Source organism: Pan paniscus, chromosome 13 (genome assembly GCF_029289425.2).
Source record: "Pan paniscus chromosome 13, NHGRI_mPanPan1-v2.0_pri, whole genome shotgun sequence".
Taxonomy (NCBI): Eukaryota; Metazoa; Chordata; class Mammalia; order Primates; family Hominidae; genus Pan; species Pan paniscus.
In genome coordinates this window covers 34,179,958-34,206,349 of record NC_073262.2, presented here as the reverse complement: position 1 = coordinate 34,206,349, position 26,392 = coordinate 34,179,958, and the positions used below count along the sequence as shown (strand labels likewise).

The 26,392-nt window shown below is 33.9% G+C and overlaps 1 protein-coding gene across 3 annotated transcripts in view; it reads right to left on the bottom strand.

Moving 5' to 3' along the window:
- Positions 1 to 26,392, bottom strand: part of LRP1B (LDL receptor related protein 1B) — a 1,910,203-nt gene that overhangs the window by 474,334 nt on the left and 1,409,477 nt on the right. For all 3 annotated transcript variants that reach the window (XM_034954060.3, XM_034954061.3, XM_003822825.6), the window contains exons 36-37: positions 11,912 to 12,046; positions 11,203 to 11,332 (exon numbers count right to left, since the gene is read on the bottom strand). In XM_034954060.3, the coding sequence (XP_034809951.2) occupies positions 11,203 to 11,332; positions 11,912 to 12,046 (265 nt within the window). The remainder of the gene's footprint in view (positions 1 to 11,202; positions 11,333 to 11,911; positions 12,047 to 26,392) is intronic.

Here is a 26,392-nt window from a genome sequence, read left to right as displayed (position 1 = left end):
CAGACATGTGCTTACTTGTCTAATCTGATTCTTATCATCTATTTTTAACATATTCCAAAGTTCACATAAGAAAAGAAATGTGCATATTAAAGATTTTAATTAATGTTAATCTACTTGCAAATGCACTAATAAAAATATTATTTTGAGTGAACAGATCAAATAAGCTATTTATAGGTTGGTACACAAATAAATGTGTTTATTGCTATTAAAAGTAATGGCAAAAAACACAATTACTTTTGTAGCAACCAACCTACTTAGCCCTAATTCTCACAGCTATGGTAATTATGACTAGGAAGTAAATGATCCACAGTCCACATGGCCAATAAGAGGGCAAGCCAAGAACCACACTCAGGCTTTACTAATCCAGGCCTATATTGTCTTCCCTAGAATACATTGTCTCACCAAATAGAAAGATAACACAGAAATATATAATGATATTATATCAAATGTTATTTTTCCTTAGCTATAAGATGCGTAACAAAAAATCTCCATATTTAAAACCAAAAAATAGTCCTGGCACAGTGGCTCACACCTGTAATACTAACACTTTGGGAGGCTGAGGCAGGCGTATCACTTGAGGTAAGGAGTTTGAGACAAGCCTGGCCAACATGGTAAAACCCCTTCTCTACTAAAAATACAAAAATTAGCCTAGCATGGTGGTATGTGCCTGTAGTCCCAGCTACCTGGGAGGCTGAGGCAGGAGAATCACTGGAACCCGGGACGCAGAGTCTGCAGTGAGCCAAGATCACACCACCGCACTCCAGCATGGGGAACAGAGTGAGACTCTGTCTCAAAAAAAAAAAAAAAAAAAAAAAACACAGACACACACAGAAAACAAAATATGAAAAAGGTCTTAGCATTGAGAAAGAAGTCACTCTCTTTCTTTTCCAAGTAATCCCTATTCATTTTAAATTTGTGATACTTTCATGCAAGAGGCCGAGATAAATGTAAAAAAATTATGTATAAAATTATTCTAAGTAAAACTATTTTTTAATCCAGAATTTACACAATTCTTTTCCTGTGGAAAACAGTAGTGATTAGATATGGTATCATTATGTGTGAAGCCAAATCTTACTGTGTAGGAATCACTTTTAGAGTTAAATAATTTATCAACTGAATAAAAGTAAAATGTTTTAAACCTATCAAAATTAAGTAAACATTTTATGTCAAGCAAATAATAATTTATTTGCTCCTTAAACTGAAATTGAAAGTAAAGAAATGAATAAAATTTGCACCTTGAGAACTTTTGGGGATTATAAACCAAATGTAGAGAAAGAACCCTCTCCAAGCTCGCAAAACTGCAGAAAGAGACTTGTAATTTAAGGTAATAACTTACATAGATGCACCTGAGATATCATTAATGAACATAGATTCTTGGTATCTAAATGTGGTCTTTAGCAATAGGAAGAAATGAAAATATTTGTCCCTGGTTTTTGAGACCCTACTGATATTAACATTGACTGACGAAATTACCATTGATTTTTGAACCTATTTGAGTTCAAATTTTGCAGTTGTGAAACACGTGTTCACTATATGATATAGCCAAGAAAAATTGATTTTAGAGTATCAAATGGGTACATGTAGCCCTACTAAAAATACTTTCTCAAATCCAGAAAATATTAAACTTGTCCAAATCAAATGCTATATTGTGTAACTGAATTTTATCTGAATAATAAAGTAGTATTTGTTAAACTAGAAAGTGTTCTTTATTTAAATAAGCTTGCACTTATAAATTTAAAAACATATAATTTTAAAAGGGACATTTAAAAGTGGCTTTCAGAATTATAGAAATTTTATTAGAAACTGTCATAATACAAATATCTTTATTGTCTTAATTAGACTCTAACAGTTTTGGGCAGGAAAACAGTGCAATGAACACATATCATGAGTTAATTTCCAACTGATTATTGACATTTGGATAAATAGGTAAAAAGATCACATTTGGTAGCACTGGAGTGCCCAAAGGCCTAGCAAACCCTTAATGGACCCTGAAAGTTAATTGTATTTGTCTTCTGACAACTGTACAGATTGACATCAGAATTAGTCTAGATACAGGTATACTTTTCAGGAAAAACTTTTTTTTTTTCCTGTCACAGGCAGTTACACTCAACCTGAAAAAATACACATTCAAATTATTATAAATGCCCATGAATAAATTTGAGACAGCTAACATTAGTGACAAAGCTCTGATTTTTGTGTGAGAAGGGTAATGGAGTGAAAGAAAATAATAAATAAGTCTATTTTTTAAGAGAAACAGTATTAAATGTTATCCGTATACTCTACATATGTGAACAGTTGTGAAAAGCAAGACTAGTTGGAATTAATCATTTTCTCTGGATTTAAAATTCTCTTCTTTGATTGCTAAACTGTTTCCCTAGAGCTCGAATTTGAGTTGCAATTTTTACAATAAATGTGCCATTTCTTCCTACTTTTCTGGCTTCCCTAAGTGAGTATGATTTAGATCCTTTGTCACATATGATAAAGAAAACCTGAGATAACCAAAAAATGTTCATGCTGGCACAGAAATGAAGATCAGGTAATTCTCTTATGTCGGCAGTTGGCCTTGGTCAAGAAAAGAATCGAGAATGTCGTTGTGTCGTCTCCTAGCGTGGGAGTCAACAGTGAGTTACCCTATCTGCAAAAAGTAAGAGAAACAAAAAAGAAAGCCAAATAAAAACCCTACGGATGAACAATAGTAGCTAGCCTTTACATGAGCATAAGCTTTTAATTTGACAAAAGCTGCTTGTAATTTCCAATTTCTTAGCAGATGCACTAGAATCACTCAAAATTCATACAAACTGAATACTCTATAAGTCAACATGTCCATGGCTACATCTTCAGATCATAAGTAAAATAAGATAATATTGTAAAAGTTTGAATATATTTTATGAGTACATGATTGGACATTTTTATCTCCTGAGGAATAAAATGAAATGTAGAGCGTTCTCTTTTTCTGTGAGGCCTTATTCACATTTTCTTTTTCTTCATTTACGTACAGTTTTGTCTGAGAAAGTATTACAGGCCTATCCCAAATCATTTTTCAAGTCTTAAATATGTTGCTATTGATTAAAGAATTCTGTAATATAAAAAGCACTCAACCACAGGTAGCAGAACCCTGTGCTAAAAGGATGAAAATATAAAACCAGTCTACCCTTGGACACTACTGCACTTTTCAAATCTTTTGTTATTGTTGGTTTTGTGGTTGATTCTCAAACTTATTCTTGCACTGTACTCATGCACTCACCAACAAATACTTCATTAGGTATCTATTATGTGCTAGGAGCTGATGATACAAAATAAATCGGATTTAGGTACCCTCATAAAGTCCGTTGTTAATGGCAGAGGCAAATGGGTAAATTAGTATCTGAGAAAAATGCTGATTAGAAATACTTAAAATTTGCTAGTCTCTTTAAGTCATAAATGTAGGGGCTTGAACAATGATAATGTTGAAGGGTTGTGGTGAGAAAAGTTGTCTTTCCTGTAAACAACTTCAGAATTTTTTTTTTCTTTTAGGCAAAAATAAAGATATAGGCCATTTGAGTTGTTCTTTCTGTTTAAGCTTCAAAATTATTTAACTTATTTGTCAATTTGTTTCTTTCTTGGTCTGCTATTCTTAAGTTTACATTTGAGCCTTTCTTGATTCACTACATTGTAGTTTTGAGTAATTATATAGGACAATTATTATGTGTATGAATAGCACACACTGGAGAAGCGGAAATTATTCACAAACAAAAAATATTTATATATATGTATATATATACACACATATATAATATTTCATAGCACATTAAAAATATTACACCATGTTATAGTTCATTTTTCATTTTATATATGTGTTTACACCCTGCCTCATTGCCCATCCTCTCACTTAAACAAACACTTAACATATACATGTACATATATATAATATTAGCTTGTTTGCATTTATAATTTTCTTGAATAGTCCATGTTTATGTACTTTTGTACATTCAATATATATTTGATATTTTCCTATAACTATGAATTTACCAAATATTTAACATCTAGCTGCCCAGAGCCTATACTTCTAGAGCTCATGAGCTGACTTAGAATTATCAAAATATTATAAAGAAGTTTTTAATTTGTTCCATGACTTGCAACCTATCTTACCAGCATTATTCCTATGGTAAATCAAATTTATTCCATTTCCTTTATATATGTGTTCCCTTGCTTTAAGATGCAAAATATACTCTAAGAGATGGTATTAAACTACACTACACTGTTGTTGTCTTAACAGGTGTTAAACTGTCAACCAAGACCTTTTATATATTGTTGAGCATACTGAAAAAGTATATACATAATCAAAAAGACCTTTTGAAACAGCAAGATCCCATGTTAATTTGAGTCTTTGCCATGGAAAGAAAAACTTTTCAGCACATTATTTACAGTCACAGAAATACAGAGCTAAATTAAGAGAGAAAACATGTATCCTGGTGCTTAAAAGGAAATAAAATTACAGTATGTGTTTCAGTTAGAGATTATGTACCATGGGAAGTTAATCAAAATTTTTAACATCTTAATGGGGCTTCCTATACATCTTTTCATTGTTAGTATTAAATGACTTTTCAGCATGGAGAAAATTATTACATTTCAATTTTCACAAAGCAAGTAATACCAGAGGAGGAGCAGGAGCAGGAGGAGGCGGAAGAGGAGGAGGGAGAGGAGGAGGAGGAGGAAGAAGAAGAAGAAGAAGAGGAAGAGGAAGGGGAGGAGGAGGAGGAGGAACAAGAGGGGGAGGAGGAGTCAATGATAGCTGAAAGAAAATGATTTTTTAAGCTAAACTAAACTCATACATGATTCCTATTTTGTATTTGGCTACATTTTAAAAGAGCTCAAGTCTCTATTGTTTAAAAACAGGATTCGTGCCCACTTTTCAAGGCATGTTTTTATTTTGAATTCAGCTAATTCACTCCATTATGGTTCACATTTTCCCTTGGCAATACCATCTGCCATGTTTTAACTTCAAACAGAATATTAAAGTACTGTACTTTATTCCTATGATATAAATTTTGACACTTAAATGTCTATATAATATTAGCTGGAAATCAGTGTTTGAATAATTTTACAAGAATCTTCATTTTTAAGTCTTTTATTTTCTCTCTAAATTCAAGTCAATAAACATATGGAAAAAGTATAGGGAGACATACATCTCTAATATTTCCAAGCAGTAATAAATATTTCCTAGAAACAAGTTTAACATTTAAATGAGTGTATCTACTCTTAACTATGAATATGGAAAAAGTTTATCCGTGTAACATAATATTTTTAAAATGCTTTTAAGAAGAAGTAAATAATATTTAAATATTGCTACATATGTCAAAGATTTCTTGTTTTGTGGACTCACATACAATTCTCATTTTGAGAGCTCAAAATTAAGAAATCAAAAATATTTACTGAGATCCTCCTGCTGAGACAGTGCTGAGCTGGTAGTTGCAATGGAGAGAAATAAAAAAAATCTGACAAACATCTGGAGCAAAGAAATGAGGAGACTTGTTGACAGATGGAAATAGGTGATGAAAAAATACTGGAAAATCTAAAGTTTCAACCTCTTTTGTGACAACAGGAAAAGAGATATCATATTTAAGAAAGGAAGGCAACAGATGAGAGGTAGGAGGACATGTTAAGTTTCAGTGACAGACATCCAAATAAATAACTGTAAAGGATATCAGAAATATAAATAAACGGGTGAAGATATTTTATTACTATTTTGCATATATTTATTATATTTTTATATTTCACTATATATGTATGATTTACATTTTTAAAACATGGGATTAGATGGGTTTAAAAGATAAATATAATAAGAGAGAGAATGGCACACAAAGTCTTAAATGAGAATAAAGAGAATAAAATATAATGCTCACAGGAGCTATATAGAGTGGCCTCAGAGAAAACCAGAAAATGCAGGGTCAGAGAAGGCTAAAGAAAAAAGGAATTCTTGGATGGACTATCAGTGGAGAAAACTGTCCTGGAGAAGGCAAATGGTATAAAACCTGCAAAAATAATAATAATCATCTCTGGATGTGGCTGCAAATAAATTTAGAAACTCCTGTGTAACAACAGAAGCTGAAACCCATTTTAGGAGTTCAATGATGAGACAATGGATATAGATCATGATTCTGAGAAGTTGAGAAGAAAACATGTGGAAAGTAATGACATTAGTAATGTGTTATCTAATGAGAGTGACCTGAGCCTATCTGAAAGCAAAAGGGAAAGACTTCATTGAAAGGAACAAGTTAAGGTTGGTAAAATAGAAGAGAATGATTTTTGCATGAAATGTCTGAGGAGACATTTGTATCCAGAATAAAAGTAGAGAAGTCATTTTAAGGAAGGAGGAAACCTTTTTCTGAGGTTATACTCACTTAAACATTTACGGCATTAATTCACATATTCTCTTTTCCTTGACTGCATTATCACCTGTCACAATCACACACCATTTATTTATTGCTTTACCACTGGCTGGCAGCTTTTTCATCTTCTCCTTCCACTGCTGACAGTCTATGGAACTTAATGACATACGAACACCCAAGCTCATAGTACCTCGTCTTTATTGCTCCAGGGACCTACCTAGAATCACCCTCTCTTAATTCATAGAGCTGTGTTGGTCACTCATACCAGCTGGACCTTATCTCTCTACTCTTACCCTGGTCTACTCTTGACTTCCCACTATTCCATCACTAGATTGCAGGCCTCACCGCCTGATTGGTAACTCAAAGTTAACCCATTACAACTGCCAACTTTGATCTATAACCTTTTTGCTCCTTTTTGGTACATGTTTTCTTTTTCTTTTCTTTACTACCCGTACATTATCAAGCATTATTATTCAATGTCATATAAAATTCCTGCTTAGATTCTAGAAGTCCATCCTGGCTAGTCTCATGTTGCTGGAAAATTCTTTGATTCATTATTGTGGAAAATATTTACTACAATAGCTTCAGCAAAACTTAACGTATTCACTTAAAGCTGATAACCTTAGAAATACAGACTAGCAGCTGTGACTTTCTTCAATTTCATCAATTTAACCTCTAAAATACATTTGATCTCCGCATTCTATCTCTTCTTTCACTCCATCCCCGAAGGGGAAGAGAACTAGCACCCACCTCATTTAATCCTCCCAATTAACTAAAAGGATATAGGCATTTGAGACCAAGAAGTTTAGAAATACCTCAAAGGCAAATGTAAAAATAGTAAATGTCTAAGTGGGGATTCCAAACTGTAATGGACACCGTCTGTGCTCCATATAAACATCCTCAGATGCTGTTTACCATTTCTGAGCTCTCAAATCACCTTTGTCCCTAACAGCTCACACAGACAATTTTCTTTGGAAGATTATCCTTGGGCCACTTGAATCTCTTCTCCCACAAGTGCTGAAAGTCAGAAATTTTGAGAGTGTCTGTTTTCCCGGAGTGGTCCTTATCCACTGGCTGACTACTTGGGAGTCTGAATACCAAGTTCCATCACTGTAAGGTAAAGTTTAGACTCTAGAGTCCCTCCAGGAATCAGTCTGAGGCCAAGATTATGTTCAAAATTAAATATTTGCTTGATCTCTTTCTTCCCCTTTTCGACTGACTATGCTTTCAGGTCCTGAGTTGACTTCCCATCCTAGAATCTCTTTCTGGGATACCTAATGTAAGATACAAATCTTGCCTCCCTGCTTTCTGTCTGTGATTCCTCCTGCTCTGCCCTATTGTTTCTCCCTTGTCAAGGCTCCTCCTATGCTCCCTGGAATTTGTCTCCCCTTTACATTCATTTCCATCCTCTTTCTTCCAACTAGTTTATTTCCCCTTTGCCTATGAATATGTGCAATATCCCCATACTAAGAAAAACCTTATACTCTACAATCTTCTCAACTTATCTTCTATTTCTCCTCTTTCCCTTCATCACCCAGTTTGCATCAGTTTATTCTGTATATGCTAGCTCCACTTTCTAATTATTCTTTTGTCTACTCTTTATATTTGGCTTCTGTCCTTACTCATCTTCTGAAATTGATAAAAATATGCAATACCATCCTCATCACCAGTTACATGTTCTGTTCTCTGCTTTTTTTCTCTCTCCTGATCTCTTTATTGCTGGCACACTGTTCTTCCTTAAACTCTCTTCCCTTGACTTTTACAGTTCAGTAATTTCCGAAGACTCAAATGGCTGTTTTTGTTGCTGTTGTTGTTGTTGTTCTTTTTTTCTCTCTCCTAGTCATTCTATCCCCTAACTATAAGCATTCATTTTTGTTATTAGACTTCTTTTTTTGGCACTCTTTCTTGGGTAACCTCGTACACTATCACAGCTTATTACAGAGCCTGAATTCTGTTGGAATAAGTAAGAAGTGACTTTATATTTATCCAACTACTGATTCCATGTATGCTTTACTGAGTATTTCCTCTCCAAACTTGGCTGTCTCAGAAAGATCCCATAACTTCCCAGCCAATTACCATTAAATGAACAGTATCATACGGTTAAGATTAATTTTAGAGCACATTCTCTTCCCTCTCTCCAAATTTGACCTGACTCCCTTTGGCATTGGGATTTGCAGTGAAAAAGGTATAGAATTTTTTTTTTTCATTTACTGTTATTTTCTCTTTATTTTAGCCTCCCTCTTACATATTTGTCTTGAGCTCTCTCCATTACTTGGCTTGAGGGAAGGGAAAGAACCCTTTTGTCTAATCCACAGGGATGATAAATTACCACTCTTAAAGATTCTTTATGTTAAAGAATGTTACAACTTCCATAAACTCACATCACAACTCTGATCTTAGCTTCTGTATGTTGTTTGAGGCCAAGGGAAGGCTGAGGAGAGAGGGTCCAGGACTGGTTTGGAGTTCACTTGGTAAACTGGAGAAGGCATGACCCTGTCAATTTTTTAAAAATATATAGGGAGCCCTACCAACAATTATACAGACCCAAGTTGTCTTCCAGACACATCACCTACTCTTCCCTATGTGTACCTCATGTACCTACACTCTTGCTGATGACTTTTGCTTTGTCACTACCAAATCTTTAATTATTCTATTTCTTCTTCATATAATATATACCTACCCCATCTCAGAAACCTCCTTTCCCTTGCAGCCTCTTCCACAAAGCTTCTACTAATCACTATTATTGCTACCACCCTCATTTTTACTACCTGCTCTAATTATATGGTATGATTTTTGCATTAAACCCAAGATAATTTTATAGTGATCTTATGAAACTTACTACTTCAACATGACATTTGGATATGAGCTGTAAATTTGAGTTTGATCAATTAGTCTTTTATTGTGCCTGAAAATAAGTCTTTACAAAGTGACACTATTCCTTTAACTGAAATGTGTACTTGTTTGAATTTTCAGTTTAAACAGAAAACTCATTGTGAATAGAGGCAACATCTTATTCATGCCAGCATACTTCACAGTGTCTACAAGTGTCTTTCATATGTACTTGTATTTTGTCAAGATGTACTGAATTGAAGGCTGAGGATGACATGGAGGGATGCTGACATGTCCTAGCTCACAGTGCCTAGCACTCAATAAACGTTAACTGAATAAATTGATAAAAACTAGAGTATATGAAGATTCTTTTGCCTAATGTTCTCAATCAAGCTAGAGACAAGTAGGTGTAGTCATAGGCTAAGATGGATGTGGAGAGATAAGAGGTACTTAAGAAAAAGAAGCTCTGGGATATCAGCTTAAGGGTCTACAATGGATTTGAATAAGAAATGAAAAGAAAATCCACAGATTGACATGTAGCAGCAAAAGGCTTGTTAAATTAAGCTGTATGAATCTATAATAGGGTAGACGCAAGAGGTTCTATATAATATAAATGGACTTATTGCAACTATGAAGCAAATAAATTCTTTATTAGAAACAAACTAAACATCCATTTCCAGTGTATCTATGGGATTGCATAACTTTCAAATTATATTCCTTCTTGCCTTAGAATAATGATTCACAGTGAAGCAATTGGTCAAATTTTCTCCTTTAAGGCTATAATAATTTATTACAGCCAGGCACGGTGGCTCATGCCTGTAAGTCCAACACTGTGATTGCACCACTGCGCTCCAGCCTAGGCAACAGAATGACAGCCTGTCTCAAAAACAAACAAGAACACATACAGCTACCAGGCAAATCAATAAATATTAGTACAAATAATGTATACAATAAAAATACTAGGTGCTATGGGGCCATACAACAATCTAAACTATTTTCAAAGCCAAATAAGGTCAAATAAAATTTAACAAGACAAAAGTATAAGAAGAGCATTGCAGGTAAAAGGAAGAGGTTGGCAAAGGCTGGAAGTGGAATAGAATAAGAAATATTTTAAAAATTAAGAGAAGACCAACAGAGATTGATTGTGAAAGGAAAAAGAGAGTAACAGGAGTTTCAGACTGAAAATTATTATAGGGTCTGATTAAGAAGGATCATAACAGAGGCTTTGGACTTTACACATAAAGCAATAGAAATTCCTTGAAAGATTTTAAGTAAGCAGATGTATATTAAAAAAAAATCACTCTAGGCTTTGGTGAGTTTAGGAGACAGACTGGGATGTTATTGCAGTATATAAGATAATATCAAATTTAATTAGGGTAAAGATAAAGATAGAGGGTGTTGGATTGCTAATAGATTTATTTAGAAGAAAAACTAAGCATAACTTGGTGGCAGATTAAATTCGTTTCAGTTTTATATATATACATTTTGGGTACTCATGAAGCATCCAAATGAAAATGTCAAAACAGTTAGTTATACTTATTTAGAACTCAAAACAAAACAAAAAAAGAAGTAAAAGGAAGGAGAAGAAAACAAAAGTTTGGGATGAACATGTTTGACAACCATAGACACATGAATGAATATTGAAATTTTAGAAATATTGGAGAGCAAAGAGGGCTATCAAATGGCTATTTTACTAATTCAATAAATAATTGAATACCTAATTATGTAAACAATTCTAAGGAAGAGATTTAAATTGAGAATCTGGAATCATGTTGGTGCCTTTATTTGGATTTACACACACATAAAATAAATCTGTAATAAATGTGACTTCATCGAATATGTACTAAATTATATGAACAAAGTGAATATAAACATTTTTTTCTGCTTAGGTAAGATATTCCTGATTTTGTCTCAGACATTACAGCTAAAAGTAATTAGGTTTTTTTCAATAGAACTTAGAAAACTCACTTAAAACTTGGAAGATACATGTAAATCTTAAAATTACCCTTTCTCTGGGTGCACAGCTATAGATCTTGGTTGATCCAGGCCTTGGGAAATAATTACATAACGGAAAGAACCATTGAGTCTTGCAACTTCAATTAAGTTGAAACCATGATCTGTCCAATATATGTTACCTAGGAGAAATAATAGAGGTGTTTATAATACAGTTTTGAGAAAAAAAAATGCATTTGTCATGACTAAAATTAAATTTCTGAGCATTCACATAACTATCAAGAAACTGTTTACTTCCTACATTCTTTTTAAATGTGTTTCCTAAGCAGAAAGCTGTAAATAAACTAATATGCAATACTTTCAATCCTAATCTCACACACCTCTGGTTTAAACCATATAATGATATATTTACATAGTAAAACGAAGTTGAAACTTCTCCTACCTAAAGAAAAGACCTATTTTAACTTTCTACTGACTTCAGGCAAAAGAGAACTTCTAACACTTGTTTACCTGCCTTCTGGAGCTCTCAGGAGATTTGGGCAAAGTTAACACTACATAATCTACTTCTACATAAAAATACTTATCCAAAGGCTCAAAAGCATTAGAAGGAGCGAAGCCAAAAGCAAAAGAGACTATTTACCCCTGTGGCTAGAAGTACAAATAAAAGCACTGTTATGAGTTAGAAAAGATTTTTTATGAAGCAGTTTGAGCCCCTAACAAAATAGGTGTGAAACAGAAAGATAAAAAGCCATGGATTATACCAGCAATCCAGTCAACAGCTATCCCTTCCACTCTTCCCAAGCCATTGGTAATGATATCTTCTTTCCAAGTCTGATCTCTTTTAGCTCTGCTAATTTTATTGAAGCCCATGTCTGTCCAGTAGATGGTATCATTTTCTATGGATAAGACACAGAAAAAAAAAATACATACACACACACTGTAAAAGGTATCAATATCGGTGTTAGGATCATATTGCAACAGTATCTTTTAGGATATCATCCTGGGTATGCTAGATTTTTAAGTATTCTTCAGGATAATTTACTAATATAAATAGTAAAAAAACAGCATGAAAAGAACATGAAAGAACTTATATTTCAGTCAAATGATTTTTGAAGTATTTTTTGAAATATTATAGAAATAATCTATTGCATTGTTTATTGTTTTTTATTAATTTCTCTACTTATTTTAACTCAATAAATCCTTATCCTGCATGAATTTGCAGCTTTGATTCCAAACCATGTTATTTTGGACCACAGTTTTTCTCTTCACAGCTCTACCTATGTCTGAATCTCCTATTAAAATGAATACTACTAGGGAAAATCAACTCAACAAAACCTCAAAGTAGAGAGAGGACAGAAAGAAACATAAGAGCATTTCAATTATATCAAGAGTGTTTTAAGCATAAGGCCACTCAGAAAGTACAAAGTCTTAAAAATGCCTTATAATCCGATTATTCCTTCTAAGGTACTAGTTTCTTAAATGTCAACTACAAGACCCTTACATTATTTTTCAAACTCTCATTGTCCAAATGGGCTTGAGAATACTTGAAGAATTGTTCTATGTGATCACAGAGTCTTTATATAAGAGTACTTTTTGAATACTTGAATGAAAAATGTGTCTAAAGACTATAAATGAAATATATGTGCATGCATATGCATAAAGGGTAGTAATTACAGGCCAATGATTTTAAACACAGCCACCAGAAAGACACTGGGGAAGAATCATTAAATAATAAATTTGCCAGCAACTAAGTACGTTTTTGTGTTGCGACCTACATGGCCATTTGAAGAACAAATCCTTTAAGACCAATAAAATTTCCCTCTGGCACACTGACAGACTATGGAAATAAAGAAAATGCAATTAGTATAATAAAGCCATTTATCAGCAAGCTTTGAGGTTCTGTTTCAAATGAAATATAGTCTTTACTTTTACCAGTTCAGGAAAAGATTCTAAATAATCCCTGTTCTCAGCAATGGTTAAGTCAGACACACAATTGTTTGCAGCAGAGCAGAGATACCCTATCCAAATATATGTCTAGAAAGCAAGGATTTGTTTGATTTTCTCATTTGGTAAAAACATCAATTCACATTTTTTCATTATTGTACCAGGGAATCAATCAACAAAAATAAATCTTATTTTTGCATAAATATTAAGCATTGTATGTTGAGTCTAATTTTCTTCCCTAAACATTAGACTCATACGTCCAACTGTCTCCTTTGTTTCTCTGCTTGTTTGTAGATAAAGCAATCTTGATGTACAATGGACAAATTCTCAATGAAATATGCTTCTTCTGAAGTCTTCTGCCTGACAACTCCCCTTTCCACGGTGGTGTGATAGTTGGCACCTCCATCCTCTGTTTCTTAGACTAAAAGCATCGGGATTGTCCTGATTATGTTTGCACATGCACCACTTCTAATCAATCACCAGATACTCTCATATTTAATCCATTACCAAGCATTTTTTGTTCACTTTTTTCTTCTTTCAATACATACCTATTATCCAACCACGTCATACTGTCTACTACTTATGTTGTAACTAAACCAATAACCACTATTGCCTGAAGTCTTGCAACAGCCTTCTAATTTGTTGCCTAGCTACCACTTTTCCCTTTCCACATGAGTCTTCCTTTGCCACTTAGAAAAGTATAGCTACAGATATACTTTTAAAATATAAATAAGTTAGAATGGAGAAATTCCCAAAGGACAAAAAAATGTAAATAAGAATTTCTCTCCGCTGTCTCGCACCAAACTCTCTAGTCACTTCCCATCTCATCCAAGGTAAAATTAAAGTTCCTTCTCATGAGTTTCATGATCTACCAACTCCCTCCAATCCTCCCTCGCCTAATTTTCTTCCACACCTCCCCTCACTTACCCATCTCTAGTAATAGATCTTCCTGTTCCTGAAATAAAATATTCTTCAGTACAAGAGTCTTCACATAATTTTTTTTTCTTTTTGTCTTGAACGTTTTTCCCCAAGATATCTCAGCTGTCTTAGCTCAAATATCCCCTTCTTATTGAAACTTTCCTGCCTATTCTATAAAAATTATTCTTTTACCATGCTCTATTCTCTCTCACCAAAATGTATTTTCCTCCATAGCACTTATCATTATCAAACACATTATATATTTGTTGGTTTGTTTGTTGAGTGTCTCTTTTGTCTCACAGAATGTAATTTCTTTGAGGGCTGGGACTTTATTTCATTTGCTGTTTTATCCCTGGTTATCTGGAATACTTTCTGGCATATAATAAGCTCAAAGTAAGCATTTAGTGAGTAATGAGGTAATGTGATATGCTGAAAAAAGACTGGTTGGGAGGCAGATACAAAGAAAACACATCTCTTGCCATAAAAATGCTTATTAGCTCATTAAGGAACAGAAGGTATACACATGAAGAAATGGCTAACAACCAGAAATTGTGTAAGATGAGCAACATGTAAGCCGTACAGGCAAGTATTTTTGCAGGAATTCAAAGAAGAAAATCAGGACAATCTTTACAATAAAAAAAAGGTACCCCTTCATTTCATATTACTTTCTAATACCTTTGTCAGTACTGCAAAATTTTAGTCAATATATAATCATAAATCGTTCCTTCCCATATACACCATGACATCTTGAACATATCTTTGTCATATTGAACTGAAATTGCATTTTTGCATTTCTTCTAAGAACTAGACCATTAAATATTTCATGGATAAGGACTGCATCTGACCCAACTTTTCTCAATATAGTCACATGTACTATAGGTAGTTTGTAATACTGAAGCTATCTCTAAATGGTCAAGACCATGAGATCACAGCATTGAGGAACTAACACATTTTCTCGTATCCTTTCTATTAGGTACATTTGGGAAATTGGTGAGTAAATTAATCATGTGATGATGCATTAAGGAGAACCAAGAGTATAGAAGAATTAAATCACACATTGATACCCAAATCCCTTTCCTTATCAATTTTTTCACATATATTTTGTATAACCACACAAACACACACTAGACCAAATGTTTGCTAAGATAGGAAAACATATTTTCTAATATCTTGGAATATCTGCAAAATAAACACAAAGTAGGTAAAGAATGTTTTAGTTAGGAAAAGAATCAGGTTGAAGGAGGATAACATTTTACAACAAATTGTAAAGATACAAAATGGAGATAGTTGCAAAGATAGAAAGAGAAGATTTTCAGAACCATGCCCTGATACTTATTTCCAAATATATTTCTTAAGTACCTCCATTCAATAGATACTTATGGAATTCTTAGTCTGTGCTAAGAATTATTGTAGGCATAAAATATGGTGGTGATCTAACAGACACTATCTCTATAATCATGTAGTTTACATTCTAGAGTAAAATTAAAAATAAACTATCTTAAGACATATGGTAATTTGGTAATGTATAATATAATTACAGGATTGTAAAATAGAATTTGTAATTTAAGATAATAACAATTATAATTACATCTCTACAGATATAATAAGACAAATATGAGTCTTTGAAGCCATTTTCAAGAATTACCATATAGGGAAATCGGCAGCCAGCTATTGTGCATTATAATTATAATTAAATTCAGAATTAAAGGGAAAACCATATATTGCTACAATGATATTTATCTGTAAAACAAGGAAAGACCTTTTGACAATGAGAAATATTACATTTTTTAGTTGGGAGAAAAGTTTTCCCTGGGTATTTAGAGACTAAATCATGCAGGGTTCTGTCTGATAATAAGAAAAAGGAAATAAAAGTGTTTTAAAGATATTTCACCCTTGTCTGTATTCTTATGATTAATTAACAAACACTTGTTGACCACCTTCTGTGAAAACACTCTACTCTACGTTATTATGGGCTTTTAGGTCCTAGAAAATTCAGTTATGTTTTCTGGCATAAATGTACATTCTATTTCAGAAAACAGCATAAATATATAAAAATATGCCAGGTAAAATATAATATATATGCTTACCATGATGCTCTGTCCTAAAATAATCACCAGCACACTAGGAAGATATAATAACAGGGTAGAAAACAAGGAGTCTAGGGCTGGGTTCTTATCACTGTTCTGCATTGGGTTCTTATCACTGTTCTGCATTTACCATGAACATTTCACAAAGTTGCTTTTTCTTCAGGCACCATTTTCCTCATATATAAATATGAATAAAAATATAAATATATTCATGTAAAAAGTACATCTATGTATTTAAATAACAGAAGGCAGAATTTAGATAACCTTTAGGATCTCTTCTGGCTATGATCTTCTAATGCTTTTATTTTTCGCTTGCACATAAAGGGAATACAATATCTCAATGTATGGTCCAATTTTAGCTGTTATGAAGATCTTCTTTTTCCCCTGTAGTTTTTGTTCACTTTAATTAGCTCTGTTTGTCTGATTCTAAAAATGATAAAGCATATGATTTTTCCCAGAACATGCTACTCGTGGCTTTTATGTCACATTTCTTTTTAAACTACAGGACTTTACATTTATTCTATTAAATGTCAGCTTGTTAAATGGGATCATGGATCCTGCCTGTTGACATTTAAAAAAATTATATGTTATACAATGAAACTTTTTTGTGATATCCACAAATTTGATACGTAGGTTTTCTTCATCTTGATTCAAGCTAGTGATAAATGCGTTGAATTGGATCAAAGATGCATTTTTTTTTTTTTTTTTTTTTTTTTTTTTGAGAAGGACTTTCACTCTGTCGCCCAGCCTGGAGTGCAGTGGTGCGATCTTGGCTCACTGCAAGCTCCGCCTCCCAGGTTCATGCCATTCTCCTGCCTCAGCCTCCCGAGTAGCTGGGAATACAGGCGCCCACCAGCACACCCGGCTATTTTTTTTTTTTTTTGTATTTTTAGTAAAAACGAGGTAGCACCATGTTAGCCAGGATGGTCTCGATCTCCTGACCTCGTGATCCGTCCACCTCGGCTTTTGACATACCGCAGGAGACTTCCCTCTGAGGCAAATTGTTTCCCTTTTTGTCATGCCTTAGTAATTTATAATGTATATATATTTAAGTATATAAATTTTAAGTGTACAGTTTGATGAACTTTTACATATGGAACACAACCATGTAACCACTACCTTGATCAAGATATAGATCACTGATAGCATCACACAGACTCCTCTGTGTCTTCTGGGAGTATCTCTTCTCTTCCCCTGTGGGCAGCCGCTATTTTGACTTCTACTACCTTAGATTAGTTTTCTTTAAAATGTTTTGATAAATGGTAAATTACAGTATGTACTCTTTGGCCTGTTCTTTCATTCAAAATTATGACCATTAGATTCATCTTTTCTGTTGAAAGTGTCTTCCTTTTCCATGGTGTGAAAACGCCACAAATTATTTATCCATTTTGAACATTGAGGTTATGTTCAATTTCTGTCTGTTACAACTAATGCTATGAAAATTCTTTATTTTCCATGTCTTAGAAGAGACATACACTGTCATTTCTACTGGATACCTACCCGGAGGTAAAATTGCTGAGATATATGAGTGATACCTTTAGTAGATACGGTTTATTTTAATGCATTAATTATCTCAATGCTCTCCTAATTAAGAATCTAGAATCTATACTTTTTTCAACTATTGTTGAACTCTACCATCCCCTTCATATCTGGCTAATTCAACCATTAATACCTCTTAGTACAGTTGGACAGGCCAGAAATTCTGAATATTCTCTTATTTTCAGAAACTAGTTCAACATGCTTATCTACCTTGGCTGATAGTGCTCACTTTACCAGATAAGGGGCAAATGAGCAGCTTCAAATAAGCAATGACTTTAGAATGTAAAGCTTCCCTTTACTGTTTAATAATAAGTTGTTTATTAGTAGTAAAATTAGTAATAAAAGCAAGATAAACTATTATTAAATAGTAAAGGGGACCGGGCGCAGTGGCTCACGCCTGTAATCCCAACACTTTGGGAGGCCGAGGCAGGAGGATCACGAGGTCAGGAGATCGAAACCATCCTGGCTAACATGGTGAAACTCCGTCTCTACTAAAAATACAAAAAATTAGCCGGGCATGGTGGCGGGCACCTGTATTCCCAGCTACTCGGGAGGCTGGGACAGGAGAATGGTGTGAACCCGGGAGGCAGTGATTGCAGTGAGCCGAGATCACGCCACTGCACTCTAGCCTGGGTGACAGAGTGAGACTCTGTCTCAAAAAATAAATAAATAAAATGAAATAAAATAGTAAAGGGAAGTTTATTATTTCATCTTCTTCATCAATGCTGAGAGTGTTTGAGAGAGGAAAATCCCAAGATACTTGCTTTTTTTTGATGAGTCTTTTATAAATATTATGTGTATAAAAGGTGTATATTTTGGGTCAGTTCTCATGAATCGTCAAGCTTTAGTCCTTTGGTCTGAGAATCTGGGGGGGAAAAATAAATATGACGAACAACCACAACTCTGTTAAAAATAATTATATCCAACCTTAACTTTGGGAACATCAAAAAGTTGTAAACATCCCTAGCTCATCTTCTTCTTATTATTATTCAAATAGTAGCAAGTGCAACATGGGCAAGGAAAAAATTTTGAAGATGAAAAGACTTTGAGAATTATTGACTATTGAATTAAGAGGAGTCATCAAGAAAGTTAAAGAAAGAAAGAGAGGAGAAGGGAAGGGAAGGGAAGGGAACACATTTCTCCGTTTCTATCATTGCCATAGCCATATCCATTTGCTAACATAATTTAAAAGGGAATATTAGGGATATGAGAAGAGTGAGATGAACTAAGGAGCTTCGAAAAAGATTTTTCTTAAAATTCTGTAACCGTGGATTGAGGGAGAAGGTTCTTACATTAATATTATCTCTTGTTGCTATATGGCCAATAATTTGAAACCAGTTTTATCTGCACTAAGTATAAATGTGGCTTTATTCTAGATCTGGCACCTAACTTGAGCATAACTATCGGATAGCAAAAAGTATATTAGCATAGTTGGTGAGGCTACTAATATTAGAAGTTAGCGCCACAATTTATTAAAGATGAGTCTCGTTACAAACTTTTTTTACCTTTAAAAACAAAACAAGAAGGAGAACAACAACAACTATACAACCTTCTGCCATAAACAATTCCTTCCAGGAGGGTCTGAGCTTGGCTGTTAGATCTGGTAATGAGGACTGATTCTTGTACACAGTTCCTAAAATGATAATTTGGTGAATGAGGTCAGGGAAGATGAGAATTTGGTTGACGTCTAGGAGACTTACTTTCCCTAGGTTTATTAGCTAACAAAATTGTGCAAATTTTGTAGATAAACGGATTCTTTCGTAATGAGTTCTGGTAATCTTTTCTTAGAGTTTATATACAATTCATTAAGAAGCTCAAGTTTGTCTGGGCACAGTGGCTCAAGCCTGCAATACCAGTGCTTTGGAAGGTCAAGAAGGGAGGATTGCTTGAAACCAGGAGTTTGAGACAAGCCTGGGCAACACAGCAATACTTCATCTCTATAAAAAAAAATAATAATTTTTAAAAGAACCTCAAATTAGATATACAAAACAAAAAATAATTTAAGGATAGTTCCAATTTATGAACAATAAAATTTACAAGTTTATGTTTAGCTTATCTAATTTATTTACTTCCATTTTATTGGATCTATTAAACCCTATTCCATATTTTAAAAATAAAGACAACAGTGCTCTATCCCAAAATTATGTGTTAAATTGCGAAAAATTCTATATAAAGTGTGTTTCAATTTCTTCATAAACTTCAGATTTGGGTTCTACAGGACGTAGCTATTATATGTGACTATTACACTATTTTCAGTTAATGTAGTCTTTATTCCCTTGTAGAGAAAGATGCTGGAATTTTGTTGTTGTTGGATCTTTGACTTTTGTTTGCTATATAGAAAAAAAGCTTACGGCTGTAGGAAGTCAATATAAAGTCATAGTACTAATGCTTATACAGAATCTTGACTTGTTTTAATTATCGAGATCAAAACAAATAATATTCCTCTCCCTGTCACCCCACAACTACCAACTTTTACTTAGATTTTAATTATTTACTATCACTTCCTGATGATCTGGTTGCACATACATTTCTTCTTTCAAGGTCAGAAATGTAAGCATTCTTCATATTTTTTTACTGTCATTTATCCTCAGTGAACTTAATAGGTAGGCCCAGGAATACAAGTTTTGCCACATTTACAAAAACTGCCTTAAGGCCATGTAATGCATTAATACCTCTAATTTATCTAACATAATGATTTCTTTGGGGAACTAAAATCTTTCATATTTTCTTAAGCAACCCGTTTTTCCATTCTAAAATTTTGAGAAATATAACAGTTAACACTAATCCAAACCACCATCTTCTACCTTTTCAAAAATTACTCTTTTAAAGATATTTTTGGAGGGAGGAAGCTTTCTCATATCACTTCTACATTTTTCAATCATCGTGTTTCTTGACACAATATTTTCTTCCTGTTCTGTGCCATTTCAATCCAGATATCAAGACCAGACCTTTTTTTTCATTCACTTCTCACTCTCCCACCCATATTGATATATAAAATCACTCATATAAACATGAAACACAAACAGTGAAATAGAATTTCTGGAAACATGTCATAAGGACATTTATTATAATAGCGTAAAAACTGCAAACTGAAAATTAGCTATCTTTATTTTAAAAGGTGTTCTTGGGAACATCACACACCGGGGCCTGTCATGGGGTGAGGGGAGTGGGGAGGGATAGCATTAGGAGATATACCTAATGTAAATGACGAGTTAATGGGTGCAGCACACCAACATGGCATATGTATACATATGTAACAAACCTGCACATTGTGCACATGTACCCTAGAACTTAAAGTATACTAAAAATAAAAATAAATAAAAAAATAAATAAAGTAAAATAAAAAAGGTGTTCTGATCACACCTGCCACTGGGGTTCAGTGGCAGTTTCACGTCATGTCCCAGCCTCACATCATATCCTTGACTCCTCCCTCTTCTTCTTCATCTCAATTTATCATTTCTCCCCTTTCTGATTAGCCATTTTCCAAAGAAAAACTCTTTCTAGCCATTGCCCTCAACCTTGGCAACCAGCTTGCATTTGCGTAGTTTAAATTCAGTAGTTCTCAAATGGCTACCCATTAGAATTGCTTGAGGAATGTTTTAAAATATCAAAGAGACAGCCACAACTCAGAGAATTAAAACTACTTAGTCACGAGTAGGATGCAGGTGGGGAATTACTAGTTAACTCGTTAAAGGTACAAATAGGAAGAAAATCACCTTTATTTAAATCTTGTGAAGGAGATTTCAATTATGAAATGCTACACAGCCCCTTGTCCCCTTACGATCCCATTGCTATCCCATTTGCTATTATTGGTTCAGTACTAAAGAGATTTTCAGTGAAAGAGAGGTTGACTTGGTCTTCTACGGGAGGATATCAGATTTGGGGCTAGTTTTTTCTCCAGTTGAGGGAAGTCTTTAACTTGCTTAAAAAAATAAATAAGTAAATAAAATAAAAGTTAAATCTCATCAGTTGATTCTGATATATTATAGGCACCAGATCTCTTAGAAATCACTGCTGTTCAATCTATGCATGAATCAAGCCAAAGCACAAGGCAGCCCATCCAGAGATTACTTTGTTTGATTCTCCTCCACTCCCGATAAGCTGGCTACATTCCTGTTTGCATGGCAATTGAAAAATGTGGGAGTGATATGACAAAGCTTCCTCCTTCCAAAAACATATAAAAGAAGGTGACTTTTGAAAGGTCATACCTTTGGCATGTGACAAATATATGTTTCATATGTGTCATATGCCATAGATACGTAATCCTTGATTTTCTTCTTTTAAATTATACAGATATTGCGAGCTCTGAAGTTGGTCATACCTCCCTCTTTGCACTAGTTATTATAATAAAAATAATACATTTACTTTTAACTTTTAGCAAAATATACAAGTGTAATATGTGCATTTTATCTCTAGTTTTATCTTTTTTCCTTCTTTTTCTCTTTGTGTTCATTTCTTCACATCTTAATGGTTCATCTTGCATTTTCCTCATTTTTGGACACTACACAGAATAATTTTTGGAACAAGATTAGGTGCATCTTTTTCAAATATATCAAATCATATAGACAAGGGACTTCAAAGTCTGGCATACGCACTCTAGAGAATGGCTAGGATACCAAGAAAATCTAAGACAATGCAATAAAATGTTAAAATCTTGGCTGCTACATTTTATTTCTCATCTTTAAAAAATTTTTATCTGTGTGTATATTAAATCATATTTAATACAGTAATAAGATATATGATTTATAAGTAAATAGTAATAAACCTGTATTTTAGGTGAAATCTCTTTTTGAGTAGATTGTGCAATGAAAAAGAAAGGCTTAGTACTACTGATGAAGCTGCAACATTCTGACCATTTTCACAATATAACACACAAAACAAACGTATTTTTATGGCACAATAATTTCTTGTAGAAGGTTGCTTGTGACAGGAGGGACAGGCCTGAAATCTCAGACCAATTCATGCTGTGCCTTTCTTCCCTGAGGATCAATGTCTCCACACATATATCACCCATTTTTGGCATACAACTGAGCCATCTCATGCTGGTTGAAACCTCTGGAGAAGGCTATGAAAGTTCTAGGAATTGAGACGAAAGCAAGGTCAGTGAAGGTCATCAGGGATTACTTCATGGAGGAAGTGAAGCTTTTCCTAATACTTGAAGACTGGGTAGCATTTGGATTAGATAAGATGTGCAAGAATAATTTACTGAAACCAAGTTCAGATAAAGGACCAATTTACTAAATGTGGTCAATTTCACAATAGCAGGAGGGGACAACAAAATCGTTCCAGCCAGAGTGATGAGCATAAACTATGATGACAGCCAGTTCAGAATCCATCCAGTGCCTCGGTACATATAGGAATGAAGATGAACTTTCTATTCTTTTCAATTTTTGAAAGCATTCCTTCAAACATGTTGCAGATTAATAAAGACCCAGATTCTTGATATTCCATATTAAAAGGGATTCAATAATAAAGTGCTAACAAATTACATTTGTTTCTTTCATTTTGACAAAGGCAAATCAATACAAATGCTAATGGACAATTTTCTTACAGTAACAAACCACTGAGAACTCCAACCTTGTAAGTAAATAAAATGAAATCTGCAGACTTCAAAGATTTTAGATATCTTAATCCCTTTCAGGTACAATGTTATGAAACCTTAGATAATGTACATTCTCTTTTAAATTACTATTTTATCAAATAAAAAATATATGCTTGTCTAGCTTTTGTGTCCTGAATGGAATTTGCATTAAACATTACTTGTTATTTTAAAAAATCCATTTTCTGGTTTTGAACTCTTTCCTCTCAAGGTAATAAAAAGAATCTTTCACATTTTCTTAAGCAATAACGTTTTTAGTCTTCAAAGCAATTGCACTGTGCTGTTTTTCACATACAATAAGTTAGTTCTTGCAGCCCTATTGTGGCTAATTTTGACTTTCAGGTAACACGTGAGAACTAAAATGTGCTGTCACCTTCTAGTCTTCTTCAGATTAGAAAAGGACCAATAACAGCTCCAAGGAGAAATTTTTTTATTTTATTTTGTTTTAGCTTCACAAAGGTAAGCTGCAAAATTGAGACAGCATGTTGCATAAATATATCTTCAGGGTACCAGCAACCCGTTTCAGAAAACACCACCATTCCATTTCACTTTTATTTTTTAATAAGAAAAAAGCAGAAATCTTGTTCCTCAAATGTTCGGTTTCTAAACTATGCCTCAGTTTAGTAAATCAGACAAAGAAGTAAGATATACTTTAAAAACAGAGGCCTTCTCAACAAATATGTTTGAATTTTTTTCCATCATCATCCCTGGTGAAAAAAATAACTTACTTAAAAGGTTTAATGAATACAGGGATGTAGCATAATGACTAAAGCCTTAGATATTGAGTTCTGGTATCTTGAGTTAAAAATCACAGCCCTGCTACATAGTGGCTCTGTGATATGGGCAAGTTACTTAACCTTTCTTTTTAGTGTCTGAATAAAATGGAAGTAATAGAACTGTGAAGATTAAATGAATCCGTGTTAAATACCTAGCATTTAGTAAGCGTAATAAATATCAACTATCATAAACTTTAAAATATAAAGTATATAACAAAATAAGATATATAGATACTAATAAATTTAGTAATTTCATACACCTTTGAAGTTTTAATTTGGTTTAACATAATATTGTCTTTATGCATTTAAAACTGAAGAGAAAATGCATTGGTATTTTCTTTGCAAAATAAAAAATAAAAAGAGAAGAATCTAATTTTAATTTACCTCATCCAAGGAAATAAATTCAGAAATAGAAAATTCTGTAAAAATATTCAGACACTGCTATATGTTTCAACATCATCGCTCGTGATTTTTTAAACTGAAAGTTAACATTGATTTGGATGCACAGAGGTATCCCATATTTTTAGAAAGGTAAAGTTAAGTTTACTGTTAACAGTTACTACCGTCACAGATAATTTGCTCTAAAAATTACTAGAAATTGCCTATGCTTACTGTGTAAGGGCTAGCCAAATTCACAGGTGACACATAGATATATGAGTCTTATAATATGATTATTTCCCAACATGACTTTACTGTTATTGAATCACAGCTATTATAATAAACTACAATACATAAATGTGCTATGCTTGGACTTTCAGGAAAAAAAATACACAATGATTCTTTTTATGAACAAATTCCCGCTTAAAAATATTGTTTTAATGTGAATCAATACTTTCTATTGAAGGCCATGTGTATTAAAGGAGACACAGAAGTGACCAAGCAGCCTACTTCAATCTTCCCAAAGACTCAGTCACCCTCTTGTAAGTATTTGGTAGCAATTCACGTTACTTATCATTTTGTAGTAGGTTGCAGTTGCTTCTCAACCTATATTGGGAGTATATTGATAGAAAGCTTCATATTCTCTTCATAGTTAGCTACTTAGAAGATAGTGCAACATTTCGGATATACATATACAGAAGCTAGATGAATGAATGATCATGCATAACTGCATTATTACAATAAAAAAGTTCAGATTCAACATGTCACTAAATGAACCTATCGGAGCTGCCCTCAATCTTCTCATTTACCTGTGCTTGCTCTCAACTGATGGAAGGAACATACTCCCCTTCATGCAAACTAAAGATCTGAGAGCTATCCTTGATTCCTTCTTCGTCCTTATTTACCTAACAACCACATCCAATCAATCAGCAAGTCCTATGTGTTTTAACTCTTTTATTTATTTATATTTCAAATCTACATATACCACTATAGTTTCGTTCAGGTTCTCACCATCTCTGTTCTGAATGTTTGCAAAAGCCTCCTAAATGGTCGCCTTCCTTTAATTTTATTTATCTCAAATACACCCTAACAACTATCAGGATAATATAGCTAAGATGCAAATCAGATCTTTTGCTTAACATTCTTTATGTCCTTAGGTTCCTCATGAGCCTTTGATGAAGTCCAGGTTCTTTAGTACATCATACAAGGCAATTCACTTAGATAGCATCCAAACTTTTTTGATGACTAAAATACTTTGATCATGTACTCTTGATATCTATTTTAATCCATTATACATGTACACATATATAAGACATGAACAAAAATATAATTTTTAAAACATAAAGTATAAAATTAAACAGTTATAATACTTTCTTCCCCATATTCAATTTTTTTTTTTTTTTTTTTTTTTTTTTTTTTGAGATGGAGTCTAGCTCAGTCACCCAGGCTGGAGTTCAGTCGCGAGATCTCGGCTCACTGCAACCTCTGCCTCCCAGGTTCAAGTGATTCTCCTGCCTCAGCCTCCCAAGTAGCTGGGATTACAGGCACCCACCACATGCCCAGCTAATTTTTGTATTTTTAGTAGAGACGGAGTTTCGCTGTGTTGGCCAGACTGGTCTTGAACTCCTGACCTCGTGATCCGCCTGCCTCGGCCTCCCAAATTGCTGAGATTCAAGCGTGAGCCGCCACGCCCAGCCTCGATTATGTTATTCAGTTCCCAGAGTGTGTGCCTTGCTCCCCTCTTGGAAGTGAAGGACTCAGACCATAAGCGCTTTTCGGGTGTTGTCTCACACGCTTTCCTGCCTCCGTCTTGACTGTAGCAGCACTAGCCTGTTTGTAGCTGCCCCAACTCCCCAGTACACACACAACATGTCATTTCTCATCTCTTTACCTTTTCTCCTGCCATTTCCTCTGCATTTCCTTACCTTTAGTAGGAAACTATTACTCAGACATTAAGACTCATATTCTTCCTCTGCCAGGAAACCTTACTGACTATCACAG